This window comes from Peromyscus maniculatus, chromosome 19, assembly GCF_049852395.1.
Source record: "Peromyscus maniculatus bairdii isolate BWxNUB_F1_BW_parent chromosome 19, HU_Pman_BW_mat_3.1, whole genome shotgun sequence".
NCBI classification, from domain to species: domain Eukaryota; kingdom Metazoa; phylum Chordata; class Mammalia; order Rodentia; family Cricetidae; genus Peromyscus; species Peromyscus maniculatus.
Genome location: NC_134870.1, coordinates 68,711,305 through 68,729,781, shown reverse-complemented (window position 1 = coordinate 68,729,781; position 18,477 = coordinate 68,711,305). Strand labels below are relative to the sequence as shown.

General features: G+C 43.1%; 1 protein-coding gene across 1 annotated transcript in view; it reads right to left on the bottom strand.

The window, feature by feature from the left end:
- LOC121823935 (lipoxygenase homology domain-containing protein 1-like) overlaps positions 1 to 18,477 on the bottom strand; it is an 82,568-nt gene that overhangs the window by 13,912 nt on the left and 50,179 nt on the right. The window contains exons 9-12 of the mRNA XM_076554690.1: positions 14,545 to 14,720; positions 13,998 to 14,158; positions 12,926 to 13,012; positions 12,184 to 12,319 (exon numbers count right to left, since the gene is read on the bottom strand). Of these exons, the coding sequence (XP_076410805.1) occupies positions 12,184 to 12,319; positions 12,926 to 13,012; positions 13,998 to 14,158; positions 14,545 to 14,720 (560 nt within the window). The remainder of the gene's footprint in view (positions 1 to 12,183; positions 12,320 to 12,925; positions 13,013 to 13,997; positions 14,159 to 14,544; positions 14,721 to 18,477) is intronic.

The following is an 18,477-nucleotide window of genomic DNA, read 5'->3' as shown; positions in this document are numbered from 1 at the left end:
CGGAAGGAAGGCATTTGGAAGAGTGCTTTCAGCTGTGACGGCAGGAGCACGAAGTTGCTCGCTCACCAACGGATGGGCTCAGGAGCAGCGATGTGAGTGCGCATGTTCTTTTCCCTTCCTCCTTTTCCCTCTATTGCTCTGTCCACCCTTAGGCCCATGTGATGGTTCCACACCATTCTGTGTGGGCCTCTGTCAATCTGGGTAGGTCTCTCTCCCTTAATCTTCTCTAAAATACCCTCAAGACATATCCAGAAGTGTGTGTCAGTCTCCATGGTGATTCTAAACCTAGTCAGATTGATGATGAAGATTAACCATCACGAGTCCACTCCTTGTCAACTTGACATTTAAACACTGTAATCCATAATGCTCTACCCTTGACCAAAAGGCCTATCTATGCCCATCTCATAACGCCAAATGTATCCAATCAAACTTCAAGTGGTACCACAATCTTACAATTCCATGAGTAGGCCCTTACACCTGAGGCACACTTACTTTTGTCTGGGTACAAGGTCCTTGATTCGCTTTAATGTCACTAATATCTTTTAACATTTGCAGCCACACTGTCCACACCTGCCTTGTCTGTGACCTTAACTGGATTCACACTCCTTTTCTTTCCAAACTATGTGGGGGATCCCCCCCCCTTGCTTCTTTCTGGTCTACTTTTTGCTTTGAATTCTCGCTATTGACCTCACTAAATGCAATGAGCAATAAACCATGCCACAGCCTGCATGCTATACTCAAGTTTGAAGTTTCTTCCCATCAGGTAAATTACTCCATTGCCTTTTAATCCAGCTCCACCTGAGTTTTCAGGACATAGGTAGAATGCAGCCCGTTTCTTGGTCAGAACGTAACACGCATGGCTGCTAGCTCCATTCTCAATAGCATCATTATTTCCTTCTGACCCCTCCTAAGTATAACCTTGTCCGTTAACGTTTCTAGAGGCACCTGGTCTTCCTTTCTCCTGCTGGAACAGCTTACAGAATTCTGGGCCTTCCCCAGCCTTCACTTCCAAACCCACCCATATTCCTTCCTCAAACCAGTTCCAAAGGCTTACGAACCACATGCTCAGGTTTCCCGCTGTAACAGAAACAGCCTTACTCCTAGGTGCCAGTTTTCTCTATTAGTTGTTTCTCCCATTGCTGTAGCCAAACACAAAAGCAAGTTCATGAAGCAGAGGCTTACGTCAGCTCACAGTTTAGGAGAATATAGCCCGTGGCAGTGGCTCGTGGTGATGGCAGCCGGAGTGTGAGGTTGCCCATTCAGACTTGATGGCACAGACAGCAGCAACAAGCCAATGCTTAGACGATCTTTTCCTTTTCCCTCTTTGGTTTCATCTAAGCCCTAAACCTGTGGGATGACATCTCTTCAATGAAGGTGACCCTTTCCTTCTTAGTTATTCCTCTCTGAAATGACTTAAAGATATACCCAAAAGAACCAAGTTTGTAATAAAGGTTGGTAATCATCTTACGGAATTCATTTTATGAAGCCCACACATTCTTGGTACCAAAGCTGGCAATGACATAATAAGAAAACAAATCTATAGACCAGTACCTTTTATGAATATAAATGCAAAAATTCTCAACACAATAGCTGTAAACCAAATATTACAATGCAGATAAAGAATTATACACTATGGAATTCTGCTCAGGCAGGTGTCTGAGGAACCCAGTGGCCCAGACTGACCAGCTCAGCTTCCACCCAGGCCCACAGTCAGGCCTTGGGTTGGCCCACCCTAACATCTACCTTATCTAGGACCTGCTGGAGCTCATGAAGGGACTGGTCCCATAGAACAATACTTGCGGCATCTCCATGACTCAGGGTGGCTGTGGGCCATCTTAGAGTAGTGTTGGTGAGGATCCAGTGATGATGGTGTAGCAGAAACCAGAGACCTTGAACCAGACCAGTGACTCATTGTAATGAGCATTTGCTAGTAAAGATGATTGGACAAAAGGGTGTACTATGTGAGACCACTCCCAGTGCCACCAGGACAAATGAAGAGGTGTTGGAGAGGCAGGAAAGATGGAGGAGTGAAGAAGGTTTTTGTTGTTTTGTTTTGTGTTTTTGTTTGTTTGCTTGATTGCTTTGTTTTGGTTTGATTTTCTAAAAATTTTCTTCTGCAGGGACACTGCAGGGGTGAGGGGAGGGTATTGGGAGACTGGGAAGTGAGTGGAGTTAGGGTGAATGATGTTAAATGCCCAAAGAATAAATAAAGAAATTATGTTAATTTAAAAAAGTATACACTATGAATCAGTGTGATGGTAAACTGGAAATAAATCTACCTCAAGATCCAGCTACACCACTCTTGAGCATATACCCAAAGGACTCTACATCCTACTACAGAGACATTCGCTCATCCATGTTCATTGCTGCTCTATTCACAATAGTCAGAAATTGGAAACAACTTAGATGTCCATCAGCAGATGAATAAGTAAAAAGAATTCTGTACGTTATACAATGGAATATTATTCATTTTTAAAAATGAAATTTTCAAGTAAATATATAAAGCTAGGGGAAAAAATCCCTGAGCGAGGTGACCCAGACCCCAAAAGACAAATATACTTTGTGTTCTATTATATATAAATGTTAGCTTTTAAGCCTTTGATAGGCATGCTACAATCTGTATAATCAGAGATTAGCTATAGAGCAAGGGACTCGGGGCAGGAAGGATCTCAAAAGGAAGGGGAAATAGAAAATATCATTATGGAGAGACTGGAACAGGAGGGTCAAATGCAGAGGAGGAGGGAAGAAGTAGGAAAGAGAGGGACAATGAGAAGGAACAACTGATACCATTTGAGTGCCCGTATGGGAACCTGCTTGTAGCTAGAGTTTTCCTGCTTTGCCCACAGTCAGGACAAATCTTTGTCACCCGCCAGTCCCACAGCCGCTCAGACCCAACCAAGTAAACACAGAGACTTATATTGCTTACAAACTGTATGGCCGTGGCAGGCTTCTTGCTAACTGTTCTTTTATCTTAAATTAACCATTTCCATAAATCTATACCTTGCCACGTGGCTGGTGGCTTACCGGCGTCTTCACATGCTGCTGGTCATGGCGGCGGCTGCAGTGTCTCTCCACCTCAGCCTTCCGCTTCCCAGAATTCTCCTCTCTCCTTGTCCCACCTACTTCCTGCCTGGCCACTGGCCAATCAGTGTTTTATTTATTGACCAATCAGAGCAATTTGACATACAGACCATCCCACAGCACCTGCTCCAATAGAAATGTCATTTATATAGATATGAAATCTAAATGGAGTCACCAAATAACAGAAGAGACCAAGCCCCAACTAGACATCTTTTGCCACCAAGTGAAACATCCAGTGCCAGGAATGAGTTACATATAACTGAATTGTTGGCTAAGGGGACCCCATAAAAATCTCCAAACAATTCAGGCTGTTCCAAGGCTATTGGTTCTCTACATGAACTGATGGCAAGGCCCTAGTGCTGGAGACAACCTACATAACTCTCTGAACATGAAGAAGTTGAGCTGGTGCCTCACTAGCGCCATCACCCCTACTGACTACCATTTATGGTGCTGGAAGGTACTCTGTATGCTATCAGAATAGAAAGGTAAACATCAACCCAGCTATAAACCCTGTGATCTGCAATAGTGACCTGACTGTGTGATAATATGATGCAACAGTGGTACAAATGATGTGGGAGTAACCAACCATTGTCTTATTGGATTGAAGGCTTATTCCATGAGATGGAACCCAAGCCTGAAACTACTCAGGTGACCAAGAACCTGAGACTAGATAGGCCATAGGCTTAGGGAAAAGTCAAATATTATTGTTCTACTAAAGGAACATAACAATAAAATGACTCCTGATGACATTCTGCTATACCCATAGATCAGTGTTTCACTCAGCCATCATCAGAGAAGCTTCTTCTTTCCAAAGATGTGGACTAATTCAGAGACCTATAACTGGACAATGTGCAGAAAGTAAGAGACCTTGGAACACTCAATCCTAAATGAGATGTCTTCATCAATTCCTCCCACCAAGGCTCAAGGAACTATGCAGAAGAGGAGGCAGAAAGATCCTAAGAGCCAGAGGGATGGATGACACTAAGAAAATAGTGTCTTCCAGATACAACAGGATTGACACATGTATGAACATACAAAGACGTGTCAGCATGCACAGGGCCTACATAGTTTCAAGCCAGAGGGGTTCCCAGCACTGAGAGAGGGAAGTGAATATGAGCTCTCATTCCTAATTAAAAAGCTATCTCCAATTGACAAACACATGCAAAGGAAAAATCAGTTTTATCCAATGGAGTCTCACTGGATATATAAACCACACTTAAGGGTAGGCCCCATCCCCAGCAATAGATAACCAACACCAAACAAACTCAATGGTGCTGCTTTTTTTAACCTTATCGGTCTTTTGCTTGTATATAATAGTTTGTAATTTTATGTTTTTATGGGTTTTGGTTCTCTCTCTCTCTCTCTCTCTCTCTCTCTCTCTCTGTGTGTGTGTGTGTGTGTGTGTGTGTGTGTGTGTGTGTGTGTGTGTTTCTTGTGCTTTTCTTTGTTTTTTTTTTTAAATTCTGGTTTGTTCATTTTACATGCCTGTTTATTTTCCAAAGAGAGAGAGAAAGAAAGAACTGGATGGGTGGAGAGGTGGGGAGGATTTGGGAGAAGATAAGAGGGAGGGAAACCATGATCAGAATATTTTGTATAAATTATTTTCAGTAAGAATCAAATGTATAACTTAAATAAGAAATGTTTGATACAGTAAGAAGTTAAATAAAATAAAATGCCTAATTGGAGTTCACACAGAATCAGATACTATAACAAGATAGGATTTATCCCAGGAATATAACTTGGTTTAACTTCTAAAAACCAATTAATGTAATATGTCACACTAATAGAATAAAAACCAAAAATCACATGATCATCTCAATAGACACACAAAAAGAATTTGACATACCCTTTCATGATAAAAACCCATTTTCAAAAAGGAACAAAAGGGAATTTCAGCTCATAAAGGTCATCTATGAAACACCTACACTTAAAAGTTCAACATGATTCTAGAAGTCTTCGAGCAAGGCAATAAGATGAGCGAATTTACACTGGCATCCAGGCTGTGTAAAGGCCACAGTAAATCTGTGTCTCCTCGTGGATGACAGGACTGTGTATTTAGAGAGTCATAGGGGATCCTCTAAAAATTCAGCAAAGTCGTAGAATATAAAATCTACTCTTCCAAAATAAATAACTAGAAAATGAAATTAAGAAACCATTTCTGGACTGAGGATGTAGTTCAGTTAGAAGAGTCCTTGACTAACATGGTCAAAGCCTTAGTCCTCAGCACTGCACAAACTGGGTGTGGTAGCACATGCCTGTAATCCTTGCACTTGAGAAGTGGAGGCAGGAGAATCAGAAAATTTTCAGATATATAGTGAGTTTGCAGCCAGTATACAATACATGAATCCTAATCTCAGAAGAAAACGTATCAAAAGAAGCAAAGAGAAGATGAGAGGGGGGAGGGAAGAAGAGGGGAGGTGATAGTTTCATTCATAACAACAGAAGGAATGAAACGGGCTGGAGAGATGATGCAACAAGAGGCCAAGAGTAATTTCCACTCTTCCAGAAGCTCCAGGTTCAGTTCCTAGCTCCCACATCAGGTGACTCACAATTGCCTGTGATGCCTATTCTGGTTTCTACAGGCACTCAGACATATGATGTGCCTGTGTACACATGCATGCATACACACATAAAAGTAAACATGGAAATAAATGTTTCTTTAAAAGAACAAAATATTTAGGAATGAATTTAGCAAAACAAGTGAAAATTTTATACTTCAAAAATCACAAAATAGTATTGAGATTAAAGGTTCAATAAATGGACATGGAAACATCCCATGTCTGTGGACTGTGTGACTTAAGATCGTTAATACGTCAATAGTCCCCAAACAGAACTACTCTGATGCTGTTCCTATTAGAATCACAGTTGACTTCTTTGTCGAACTTGATAAGGTTTTCCTCAAACTCATGTAACATGGCAAAGTAACCCTCAAGAAGGAAAACAGCAAGTGTGGGCAAGATATAGACAAGTAGGGACCTCCCACGACCCTGGTGAAAATGTGCCCATCTTTTGAAAAATAGCTCAACAGTTGCTCAAAAAGTTACGAGGAGAGTTACCGTCTGACTCTGGTTACACATCCCAAGACCAGAAAGCATGTTCATACAAAAACACCTGCATGAATGTCAGGGCAGCAATACTCATGATAACCAAGAAGCAGAAACAGCTTAAGTGCTCAACAGTTGAGCGTGTTACATCCATACAGTGGAGTACCATTCATCAATTCAAAAGAAATCATGGGCCAGAAAGGTGGTTCAGCAGGTAGAGGCGCTGATACACAGGGCTGGTGGCTTGAGTTGGATCCCTGGCTCCCACAAAGTGTCAGGATAAAACCAACTCTCAAGAATTCTCCTTTAACGGCCATCTGTGAGCCAGGGCATGTGCACACCTGCACACACATACACTAAATAAATACCCACAAAACACCAATACATCGTACGATGGGGGGACCTTGAGCACACACTAATGAAAGAAAACCTGTGTGATTCCATTTGCTAGAGGAGACCAAAACCAGGTTAGTGGCTGGGAGAGGCGAGAGTTAGGTGGGGAAAGAGGTGGCTGCTAATGGGCACGGGGTTTCTTTAGGGGTAGGAAAATGCTCTGGAATTTGATGGTGCTGATGGATGTACAGATCCACGAATACAGATCAAAAGTCATTGGCTTGTGAACTTTTAGTGTGTGGAATGAATGGCACATGAATTTTTCTCAATAAAGCTGTTGTTTTTAAAAAGAGACATTACTCATTGGTACTCCACCTAGAGTGAAGATGAAATATGTCAGAAGTGAGACAAATCACTGGGAAGTACAGTGCACAAAATCAATTTCAATAATGCACTCGTTTCCATATAGGGACATCTGAAAAATCACTCTGACCATGAACCAGGTGGGCTCATGAAGATGTGGTGTCTGTGCCAAAGCATTTGTCAGAAGGCGAAAAAGCATTGTCCATGAAGGCCTGCCTTGAGTAAAACAGGCGCTGGTAGACACTTCAAGCATGGTTGAAGTTCAGGAAAACATCTCTTGCCCCCCAACATTACCTCCCCCACAGAATCACATTTATCAAAATTAAATCATCCCTGCCTCCCCCAGGAAATTTTCAAAATTCAAATGCTACATGCCTTTGTATAAGCAGCGCTGTACATGTTATGCTAGGGTCTGGATCTTATGTGTCCCCAAAAATCTCATATGTTGAAAGCTCAGTTCCCAGTATTCAGAGGTAGGACTTCGGGAGTGACAGGATCATAAGGACTCTGGCCTCATGTTAATTCATTCATGGATTCCTACCTTAGGCTGCTAAGGTGGTGGAAAATTTGTGATGTGGGGCCTACTGGAGGAAGTAGATCTTGGGGGGCATGTCTTGAAGGCTATATCTTTGTACTTGACCCTTTCTTCTCCATCTCTACCTCTCTGTTACCATGTTTCCTAGTTTCCATGTGACTTTGGTTTGCCACATGCCTCCTGCGGCTTCCCTACATGCCTGGGAACACCCGTGGACTAAACCCTCCAAAACTGGGAGCTAAAAGGAATACTTCCTCCCTTTACCTTGTTTAACCTCAGCTTTTTGCTCACACTGACAGAAAGCAGACTGGAGCATGTTCTCAGTGATATGATGTGATAACAGGAGGAATGGACACCTCTGGCTGGTGTTGGCCAGCAAAAGAAACCAAGGGAAAATCAAAACCTCCAACCTCAGCCTTGTTCCAGCCTGATTTGCTGGTTAGTCTTGCTTTTGTAGTCATGTTGCTGGAAAATTCCTAAAAGCAAAGTGGTAACAAACATAGAAATCCCATTCCTGGGGATCCTCGTCCCCTTTGTCCCAGAGGTCTAAGATCTGTTCCTTTGGAGATCCTGACAAGCCCTTACTCCATAAGGGTCCCTCTGAGCCCACCAGCCACTGAGGTCCCCAACTCTGCCTGGCAAGACTGTGGACAATTGAACATAATTGCATTGCTAGTCATCAGCAGTGAGAGACGTTAAACAGATGGGCAAGTACCAGAGCCTCTTGGGCTTCAATTTAAAAATTATGGTTCAATCTGATTAACGAGCAGCAGCAATATTCAACACTCATGTCCAACGGACTCTTGCCCACTCATCAGGAGTGTGTAATCACAGTGGAGAAAGTGAATCTCATTTATTTTGCCATCTCCTGAGGGAAAGGCTAGGTGGAAATAAATTGTGAGTTGGTGCATGCTTTGTCCTCATCTCTAATCAGTACAATCACTCCCCAAATCCTCTGAACAACTAGACATGACATTAATTGCTTATTTGGCTGGCCATGATTTTGTAAGTAAACTGGGAACACACAACTTCAGTCTCTAAGGATTGATTTTAAATTGGTATTTACTCTTTGTACATGACTGCAAGACTCTCCATTAAAGGTCTCTGGGAAACCATGCACATTATTTTTTTTTTTTGAGGCAGGGTTTCTCTATAGCTTTGGGGCCTGTCCTGGAACTTGCTCTGTAGACCAGGCTGGCCTCAAACTCAGAGATCCACCTGCCTCTTCCTCCCCAATGGTGGGATTAAAGTCCTTCGCCACCACAGCCCAGCCATGCACATTATTTGTTACCTACTAGAGGAGTGGGACATTGCCTTTGGCTCTGAGAAGTGGTCCAAGGAACAGTGTGGACCACAGGAGATCTGAGAGAAGACAGGAGTGTGCTCTAAGCGTGAGAGGAAATTTTCATGAGCCAAAAGGAGTAAGTGAGTTCAAGGAATTTGAGTTAGCAGAGGTGCCGAAGAACCACCAAAGACTGGCAGGGGGGCATCAAACTGTCTTTATAGCCAGGACAGACAGACAGCCATTCATTCCATCTATATTAATCACTAATTTTTTCCTCATTGAAATGGTTCTTTAACAGCACAACACTCAAATTACAGCCACGAAAAGCCTGTATTCTATGCGTAGCCAATATGGAGTCTGTGGGAACCATCTCCTCCCACGACCTCTTCTGTCAGACTCCTTGCCCTGGCTTGGATGGACTTTGTCTGCCTTTCAGACAACAGCTTCCCAGGAAGTTTACCACAGCTGGTTTCCATGGCATTTACACACCATGCCCTGCAGTTCCCCCTTCAAGTGATAGATTGAGCTTATTATCTGCCTAGTCCACTCATTCTCTACCTGATTTTGGAGCTTTTTCTCCGCATGGATAACAATTTGTGGTTTTGCTTCTCAAGCTGATCCCCTCACACTGAGAATGGAATGACCCTGGCACAATGTGGAAACAATGGTGCCAGAGGGACTCGGTGATGGATCAGGTCCCACGAAGGCTGGGAAAGGCAAGAGGTGCTCTTTCTAATATTCTCATTAGCTGTGTCCATTTCTGTTGCTGTGACAAATACCCTAATCAAAAACAGCTTTGGGAAGAAAGGGTTTATTTGGCTTATAATTCCAGGTTATGGTTCACTGTTTCAGGGACATCAAGGCAGAAACTCAAGCAGCTAGTCACACCACATCCACAGAGCAATGAGAGAATAAACAAGCCCTTGCTGGCTTCCTGCTCATCTTACAGTTTAGGGCCCAGTCAATGGATGTTCCTAATCAATTAACAATTAAGACACATCCCAAAAGATGTGTCCACAGGTCAACCTGATCAAAATAATGGCTCATTGGGACTCTCTTTCCTAACTAGCACACCAGGCATAGAACTGGGACTCCAATTAGCATAGCTGGGTTTGGCCCAGGAACCTGCATTTTAATAAACACGATGGGAAATTTGATATAAATTGACCCTTGAGCATGCTTTAAAAGATATTGCCTATTATGGGATGCATTGAAACCCAAATTCATTTGCTGAGATTCTAATCCCTAAGATCTCTAAGACCATTGGGAGATGGCAACTTTAAAAGATAATTAAGGTAAAATGATGCTGTGTGGGTGGGACCTCATCCATTCTGCTGACATCTTTGTGAGAGGAAGAGATGAGAACACCGATGAGCAGGCACCCAGAAGACCCAAGAACCCAAATACCATTGCCTCTAGGTGGAGGAGAAAGATGCCAGGAGAGATGAACCTTGAAAACATCTTTGTCTTGGATTGTAGCACCCAGAACTACTTGAAAACAAATTCTTGTTGTGTAAGCTACCAAATTCACAGTTCAACGTTTTGTTACAGCTGCCCCAGTAAGCCAGCATACTACCTTAGGACCATGGGACACCAAAAGTTGATATCACTACCTTCCGTGAGGGAGGTGGGTCCCAAGAACCTACAGCAAGGGTCTGGAGACGCAAGTGTGAGTCAAGAGAATGTGCTCCCACCCTGTGCCCCAGGCTTTTTGGTGACAGCAAAAGAGAATTCTTGAGAGAAAGTCATGCTTCAGTTGAGGCAAAGAGCAAAGAACATTCTGGGCATTCTAGTTTAAACTGGCAGATGTTTCCTTTGGATCACCTCGCTAAAATGAGAATCTAAATGACTTTAAAGATCGAACCAAGATGTCTGGTGGAAGAGACAAGAACATAAACAGCAAGAAAATTCTGGAAACTTTAAAACAGCAGAGAAGTGGGACATCCTCAGTGATGGTGGTTCTCAGTGTGGTTCGGTGGGGTGTGGGGGAGGGTTATGCAGTGCTGATATTTTCAAAGTTTGCTGGTTAAGCATTGTGGTGACTTGAAAGAAAATGGCCCCCAAAGGGAGTGGCACTATTAGGAGGTGTGGCCTTATTGGAGGAAGTGTGTCACTGTGGGGGTGGGCTTTGAGGTCTCTTTTACTCAGGCTTCCCTCAGTGTGACAGTCAGTTGACTTCCTGTTGCCTGCAAGATGAAGCACTCTCAGCTCCAGTACCATGTCTGCCTGCATGCTGCCATGCTCCCCGTCGTGATGATAATGGACCGAACCTCTGAAACTGTAAGTCAGCCATCCCAATTAAATATTTTCTTTATAAAAGTTGCTGTGGTCATGGTGTCTCTTTGCAGCAATTGAAACCCTCACTAAGACAAACATGTTCTGGAGTCCTAATGCAGACCCACTGAATTGGAATTTCTATCCCAGAGCCCAGCAATGTGTAGTTCAACAAGTCCTCCATGAGATAAGGCACCCTGAGAAAGCTGCTCAGAGCTGTGAGCTGAGAAGCTTCAAAAAGCAACCTCTCCCCTCAAATGCTCAAGGATGAAAGTGCTGGATAAGTTCAGGAGAGGAGACCAAGGAGCTAAAATTGTAAGAGCTGGTTAGAAGGACTCAGAGAGTGACTAGGTCCCAGGACCCTCTCCCTGAGACCTGCAGGCACAATGCGGGCATAAACACACAGGTCAGGCAAGACCAGATGCATTTCTGCCTTGATGAACTATGTATTCTACAAAGCCTCCATTGGATGGAAACCATTTGATGGTATCTTATGTAAAGAGAGATGATAGTTTTGTTTTCAAAACAAGTATTATTGAATATACAAAAGTAGAGGTAGCATCTCAGGATTAACAGTCATTGAACCAATAAGTGAAAGACCTGTCCTAGGTCTGACTGCCTGTTACCAACTGTCTAAACATGGCAGGAGCTTCCCCAGTTCTACTTTGGGCTATTACTAGGTCTTTTGGACATAAGTATTGTGTCATAAAAACCCAGATCCAGCCTTACTGTGTGGAGAGAATTCACCAAATTTCACAATTTGAAGAAGTTATTCCCTTTAATTTCTTTCTTTCTTTTTTTTTGTTTTTTTTTTGTTTTGTTTTTGTTTTTTGTTTTTTTGAGACAGGGTTTCTCTGTGTAGCTTTGCGCCTTTCCTGGGACTCACTTGGTAGTCCAGGCTGGCCTCGAACTCACAGAGATCTGCCTGCCTCTGCCTCCCGAGTGCTGGGATTAAAGGCATGCGCCACCACCGCCCAGCTATTCCCTTTAATTTCAAGGAGGCTCTGGGTAGCTGTTGTTTAGTGCAGACTCCCCTTGTCCTCTTATGGCAATCTCCTTTACCCCATATCATACTCATTAGAGACAATTCCTAGCACCATGGCCTGGAATGGATGCTTCCAGCCAGTCTTGAGGTTGGAACCTAATTAGTCCACTGCAGTGTTCTGAGAGGGTGGATGATGCACAGTAGACAAGACCTCCAGGCCCCCACCAGCCCACCAAGTAAAGCCCTGCCACCTCCCCAGGACAGCAAGCAGCTCCATACTTACTTCCCATGATCCTCCGCACTGTTGGACCTTCTGCAGTCATCTCCCTCACAATCTCATTGTCGTCCTCGTTGGCATCCAGCCAGCGATTACAGTTGAAGTTATACTTGTCCTTATTCAGAGTGTTCATCAGGGTCATCTACAAGGAGGTAGTCTTGAGGCAGGCAGGTGGCTCCACCAGGGATTTCCACCCATGACCTGGAATTCTCATCCTACACTCTTGTTTTTTTTTTTTTTTTTTAAGTTTTGTATTTTCTCATTTTTTATTTTTTATTAGTTTAGTTTAGTTTAATTTTTTTAAAGACAGGGTTTCTCTGTGTAATCCCGGGGCTCTCGTAGTAGACCAAGTTGGCCTCAATCTCACAGATCAGCTTGCCTCTGCCTCCAAGTGCTGGGATTAAAGATGTGTGCCACCATGCCCTCTCTACTAGCTCATCTTAGGGAGAGCTAAAACATTTCCTTATTGTGACTCTTGGGGAAGGCAGATGATCAGCCTCCTTTTTCTTTCCCTGGCCTCTTAGAAGTCTATACTCAACTAACTTCTGGATAACAGGACAGAATGCAAACCCATGGACACCTGAGCAGTCTCTCTGTTTACTTTGGAAGACCTCTCCCTACCTGTCCCCAACACACAGCCCATGCCTACTCTTCCCACCTCTAATTCTAACAAATACAGAGGCAAATATATATGACTTGAATATGAAGAAGTATGTCTCTGGCTCCTCCCGACCCTCCAAGGTATTACCTTTTCTAAATGCCATCCAGAGCCAGGGTTCTGCCTATCATGCCACGCCCGAATCTTATAAAACCTGCCGAGATCTGGGAGCTCCATCTACAAGGAAAAATTAAAAGTCCTGTGTGGACACTCATGGAAATACATCTGTCCTCGTAACTGACCGCAGGCAGGTGGGTGCTCCTTTGGGCTGCTTTTTTCCCAGTAAGGATGGGTTTGCTTTTGAGCCACACTCAAACATTCCATTCTCTCCCGTTCCTGGTAACCAGGGGCTCATGGGACCAAGATGGCTATGTGAAGCTCGTGTTCAGTCTGGGCTGGTGAAAACCGAACAAAAATAACTGACCCACAGTGGGATTCAGCCAAGAGAGCTTCCAGGAACGAGATTCATATGGCAGTCCTGCAAATGAGCGCAGGGCCACAGCCCCAGGAGTCTGCTGGGCACCGAGACAGACAAAAAGATCAATACAGCAGCCATGCCCTTCTCCCGGGGGCCCGAGTCTGGCAGAGAAGACAAATACATAAAGACCAATGAATTTGGTGCTAGAATAGAGGTATCAGTGGGTGCTCAGAAAGGACAGCAGCCAATTACAGATTCTTCTCCCCAAAGGTCGAAGCAGCACTTGTGAGGGCAAAGACTTGCTCTGTGTACATACTGCAAAGTTCAAAGCTGGATTTTCCTTTCAAATGCTCCAAAATTCATGTTTCCCCTTAAAAGTCGGGCCTTATGCTGAATGCAGCCAGGCTGAGCAATCTAACGTTTGCCCCTGAGCCCACGATTACCCCACTCACCCTACTCCTGAATGCTCCAAGCAGTTTATCCTTCGCTCTGCCTCCCACCCCCACCCCCACCCCGGCCAGGCTTCATCCTAGACTATTTCAGATAGAAGGCCAGATATAAATTGTATCAATTTCAATAAATTGCATATAAATCATCAAATTTGTCACTGCTGTAGGAGCCCAAAGTCTCCAATGTACCTTTTTGTCTTTAAACTTTGGTATGGAAAACTGGAATCTTCATGTCCTGTACCTCTCTCATCTCTTTTTCCCATCTCCCTCCCCTCCCATCCCAGCCCCTTCCTACCCTAAACTTCTCGATGATGCCTGGTTTGAACCATTTGTTGTTGGGATTCAGGAGAATCTCATCTGTCCGCCCCTTCTGCCCATAAATCTGGATGAAGATGGGTGAGTTGGTACCAGCTTTCTTCAGATCAGTTGTCCAGACCCAAAGAGACCAAGGAAATTCTACAACACAGGCCAGGGTGAATCATAAACTCCAAGTGTTGGGGAGGAGAAGGAGGGGAAAAAAAATCAAATGATTAGGACTGGAGTTTATACACAATTGTGTCCATTCTTAGAACCCACTACATAAGTGCCGAATATAAAGCTGAGTCCCTTGCTATTACAAGTAATAAGGTAAGTGTCTCATTAATGGCTAAAGACTTACTACATTTTAGCAGTGGGGAAGAACTGAGTCCACCATCCTATGACTAGTATATTCAGAGTTCACTGTAGTGAATCACCCAGTTTAACCCCATGTCCATTACAGCAGCTCCTTCAGTTTGGGGACCCTGGAGTCATCTCCGCAATAGTGCACGGTCTGTACCCACTTCTGGGCCCCTCACACTTACTTTTCAGCCGCTTCTTCCTCAGAGACACCATCTCATAGAGCTGCCGCTCGATCAGCCCATCTGCTTTCTTCTCATCCAGCCAGTTGCTGCAGGGGAACGTCTGCTGGATGCCCGTGAAGGGGCACAGGACCACCACCTGGCAAGGTAGACGGCAGGAGTCCCCTGTTTTAGGTCCACTGACAGGACCCGCTCACAGTGCTTAGTGGCCTCCACAGCACCAAGTGCACAGGTATCTGTGCTGGGACCTTCAAAGAATGGCACTTTTCCTGTTACCTTTCTCGCCAAGTCTTAATTAAAAAGATACCTCTTTCGAAACGTATTTTGCAGATGAAGAATACTTTTTAAAAATTACTGTTTTAAAGAAAAGTCTTAAGCTCCAACTCACCAGCTTAGATCCCAAATCTTTTTCTTTTATATATTGTGTCCTCTTTGGACACCACATTTCTTCATGTGCACCATAAAAATCCGTGAATGTGAACCAAATGGCCTTGACCACCCAATGAATTTTTGTAGAAAAAAAGGTGAAGCATATAAAAGCTAACCAGTTCATATCTAGAATGCAATATGGAGCCAAATGCCTTCCCCTGGACTTTTCCCCTTTAAATCCTGACCTCTAGCCTTTACCATCCACACTCAGAGTGTATGGGTTTAGAACACGGAGCCCTGCCCTCTTTGGCCACTCACAATGCGGCTGTCCAAAGGAACGTTCTGGACACTGCAGAATCTTCTCTAGGCTAAGAAGTCACTGCTCAGCATCCACGTATCATCATTTCAGTGGATCCTATTGTCAGTTGTTTAAAGTGATTGCAGCTGACTGTACCTTCCTTAACTTCCTTATGTTAGACAATGGTAAGGATTCAGTTTACTAGGACGGGTTGTCTGTCTAATAACATGGCCTCAAACCATGCCCAGCAAAGATGGTTAATTCTAGGAAAAGAAACTGAAGTATCTGCTACAGAAGTGGGAAATTTCAGAAGACTTTTCTAGCAATTGATAGATAGAAAGAAAGAAAGAAAGAAAGAAAGAAAGAAAGAAAGAAAGAAAGAGAGAGAAAGAAAGAGAGGGAAAGAAAGAGAGAAAGAAAGAAAGAAAGAAAGAAAGAAAGAAAGGAAGGAAGGAAGGAAGGAAGGAAGGAAGGAAGGAAGGAAGGAAGGAAGGAAGGAAGGAAAGAAGGAAGGAAGGAAGGAAAGGAAAGGAAAAAGAAATATCACCAAGGATATAGAAGATTCAAATATCGAAGGTAACTAATACAATCAAATAAACAAAACCAAACTCTTAAATTCATTTGTTTGTACAATGCATGTTGTGAATGTTCTCCACCTCTTTTTAAGAGCACATCATATAGAGTATATTTTATGAGTAAAATCATATTAAAGTATGTTTTTAAAAGATGATTTTTAATAAAATACTATTTCTAGTATTAAAAACAGTGATAATGAAGGAAACTAAGGGGTCCGTGTCACTTGCATAGAAGATTTTCATATTAAGTGTTGGCAAGTCAGTGATAAGAACATGTAAAATCCAATCCACCACCACTAAGTTCAGCCTGAAGAAGGAGTGCAGTGTTGGCTGAGCATTAGAGAGTGTGGTCATCCAGGGTACAATGTATCAACTTAATGGAACAGGAAGATCACAGGACTAACTCACTACAAACAGAAAACAGCATTAAACAGAATTCAACACATGCTCAGAAAACAACTCAACATTGAAGAAACAGAAAAGAATGTGTAGCTAGAGTTTTCCTGCCTGGCCCACAGTCAGGACAAAGTTCTCTCACCTGCCAGTCCCACAGCCGCTCAGACCCAACCAAGTAAACACAGAGACTTATTTTGCTTTACAAACTGTATGGCCGTGGCAGGCTTCTTGCTAACTGTTCTTATAGCTTAAATTAATCCATTTTTGTAAATCTATGCTTTGCCATGTGGCTTGTGGCTTACCGGGCATCTTCACAAGTGGCTTGTCCTGGTGGCGGCTGGCAGTGACTCCTTCTGTCTTCCTGTTCTTTTATTTCTCCTCTCTGTTAGTCCTGCCTATACATCCGCAACCAGGACAAGCCACATGTGAAGATGCCCGGTAAGCCACGAGCCACATGGCAAAGCATAGATTTACAGAAATGGATTAATTTAAGCTATAAGAACAGTTAGCAAAAAGCCTGCCATGGCCATACAGTTTGTAAAGCAAAATAAGTCTCTGAGTTTACTTGGTTGGGTCTGAGCGGCTGAGGGACTGGCGGGTGAGAGAGATTTGTCCTGACTGTGAGCCAGGCAGGAAAACTCTAGCTACAAGAATGCATTTAATCAGTTTAATAACACATACCAAACCCTTCAAACATAATTAAAGAAATAAAACATTAGAACAGTCGCTTTTACAGAAAAAAACGAAGACTGGGAAGTGCAGTTCAATGGTAGAGCTTAGTGTGCATGATGCCCTAGGCTTGATGCCTGCCCACAATCTCACACACAATTAGAAGCAAAACAGAGATATACACTATGTAACCTTCTGTTCAGCATTCTACTATAGATCTGAGGCCATGTGCTCAAAATTTAAAAAGAAATAGTAAGTTTCTCTGTGGGTGAGGAACCTGAAGACCAACCAAGCTCTGGAAGACTTGCTGACAGAGAAGACATTCAAAGAATATGTGGAGAAGTGATTAAAATCAATGCAACCTTTAAAAGATGGTTACATGTCAGCTCAGTACATGGAAAGTACTTAATCAGCAACACATAGTTAGAAAAGATAAGTTTGAAGATCATTTATGACACAAATTGTAAGATCTATATGATTATATCCAATACAGCCATACACTCTCTTGAAGAAGAAAAAAAATAAAACTACACAGAAAAAACGGTTTAAAGACCTAAATTTTAAGAAGTGTACCATGCTCATAGATAAGGGGACTTGGTAAATTAAAAAAATATATTAGTTTTCCAAGGGATTCTGTAGATCCAGTTGACACTTCCTCAACTTGGGGAGCAGATACTAAAACTCTTAAGGGGCAATAAATGAAGACAGATGTCAATCTACCCCTGAGAAATAGGAGTAAGCTGGGTTTAATTTGTCTCAGAAGAAATAGCACAACTATGTAAACTGAAGGCAGTGAATGCTGTATTGGTGCAGAAATAGACTAAATCAATACATGGGACAGAGCAGAAAGCACAAGGGAGCTGGGTTTTTATCTGCTTTGTTTGTTTGTCTATTTGTTTGTGGGAATACTGGTTTTACTTTCAATGGGGGAAAAGAAACCCAAAGCTTCATTTCCCATTGAAACTAAGTCATTGCTTCTCAAACCTTCTTAATGACAAGAGTTATCAAGTTAAGTCCTGACAGTACTGGCCTGTGGTCTCAGTTACTGGAGAGTTTGCCTGGGCTGTAGAGTGAGTGCAAGGCCAACCTGGAAGACAGAGAGACTCTGTCTCAAAACTTATAAAAGAGACAAAGAAAGAGAGAGGGAGACAAAAACAGAGAGACGGAGAGATGGAGTGGAGGAGGGAGAGGGAGGAAGATAAGGACCGAGATTATAGCTCAGTGGCAGAGCACTGCATAGCTTGCATGAGGCCCTGGATTTAGCCCCCTGTATCCTCCCACCTAAATCTGTAAAACTTGTTAAATATCCAGAACCTTGGAAAATCTGACTCATAGGTCTGGGTTGAAGTTCAGGTATATTATTCCTAAAATGTGCTTATTTATGTGCCAGTGTTTTGCTTGCATGTATTTATGTGCACCGTATGTGTGCAGTACCTGTGGAGGCCAGACAAGGGCATCAGAATCCCTGGAACTGAAGTTACAGACAGTTGTAAGTCACCAGTAGGGAACCAAACCTAGGCCTACTGCAAAAGCCGTAAGTGCTCTTAACTGCTGAGCCATCTCTCTAGCCCTGGAACTTTACTGTAGTTTGTAAATCCTTTAATACATATAGCTAAAATATTTTAATGT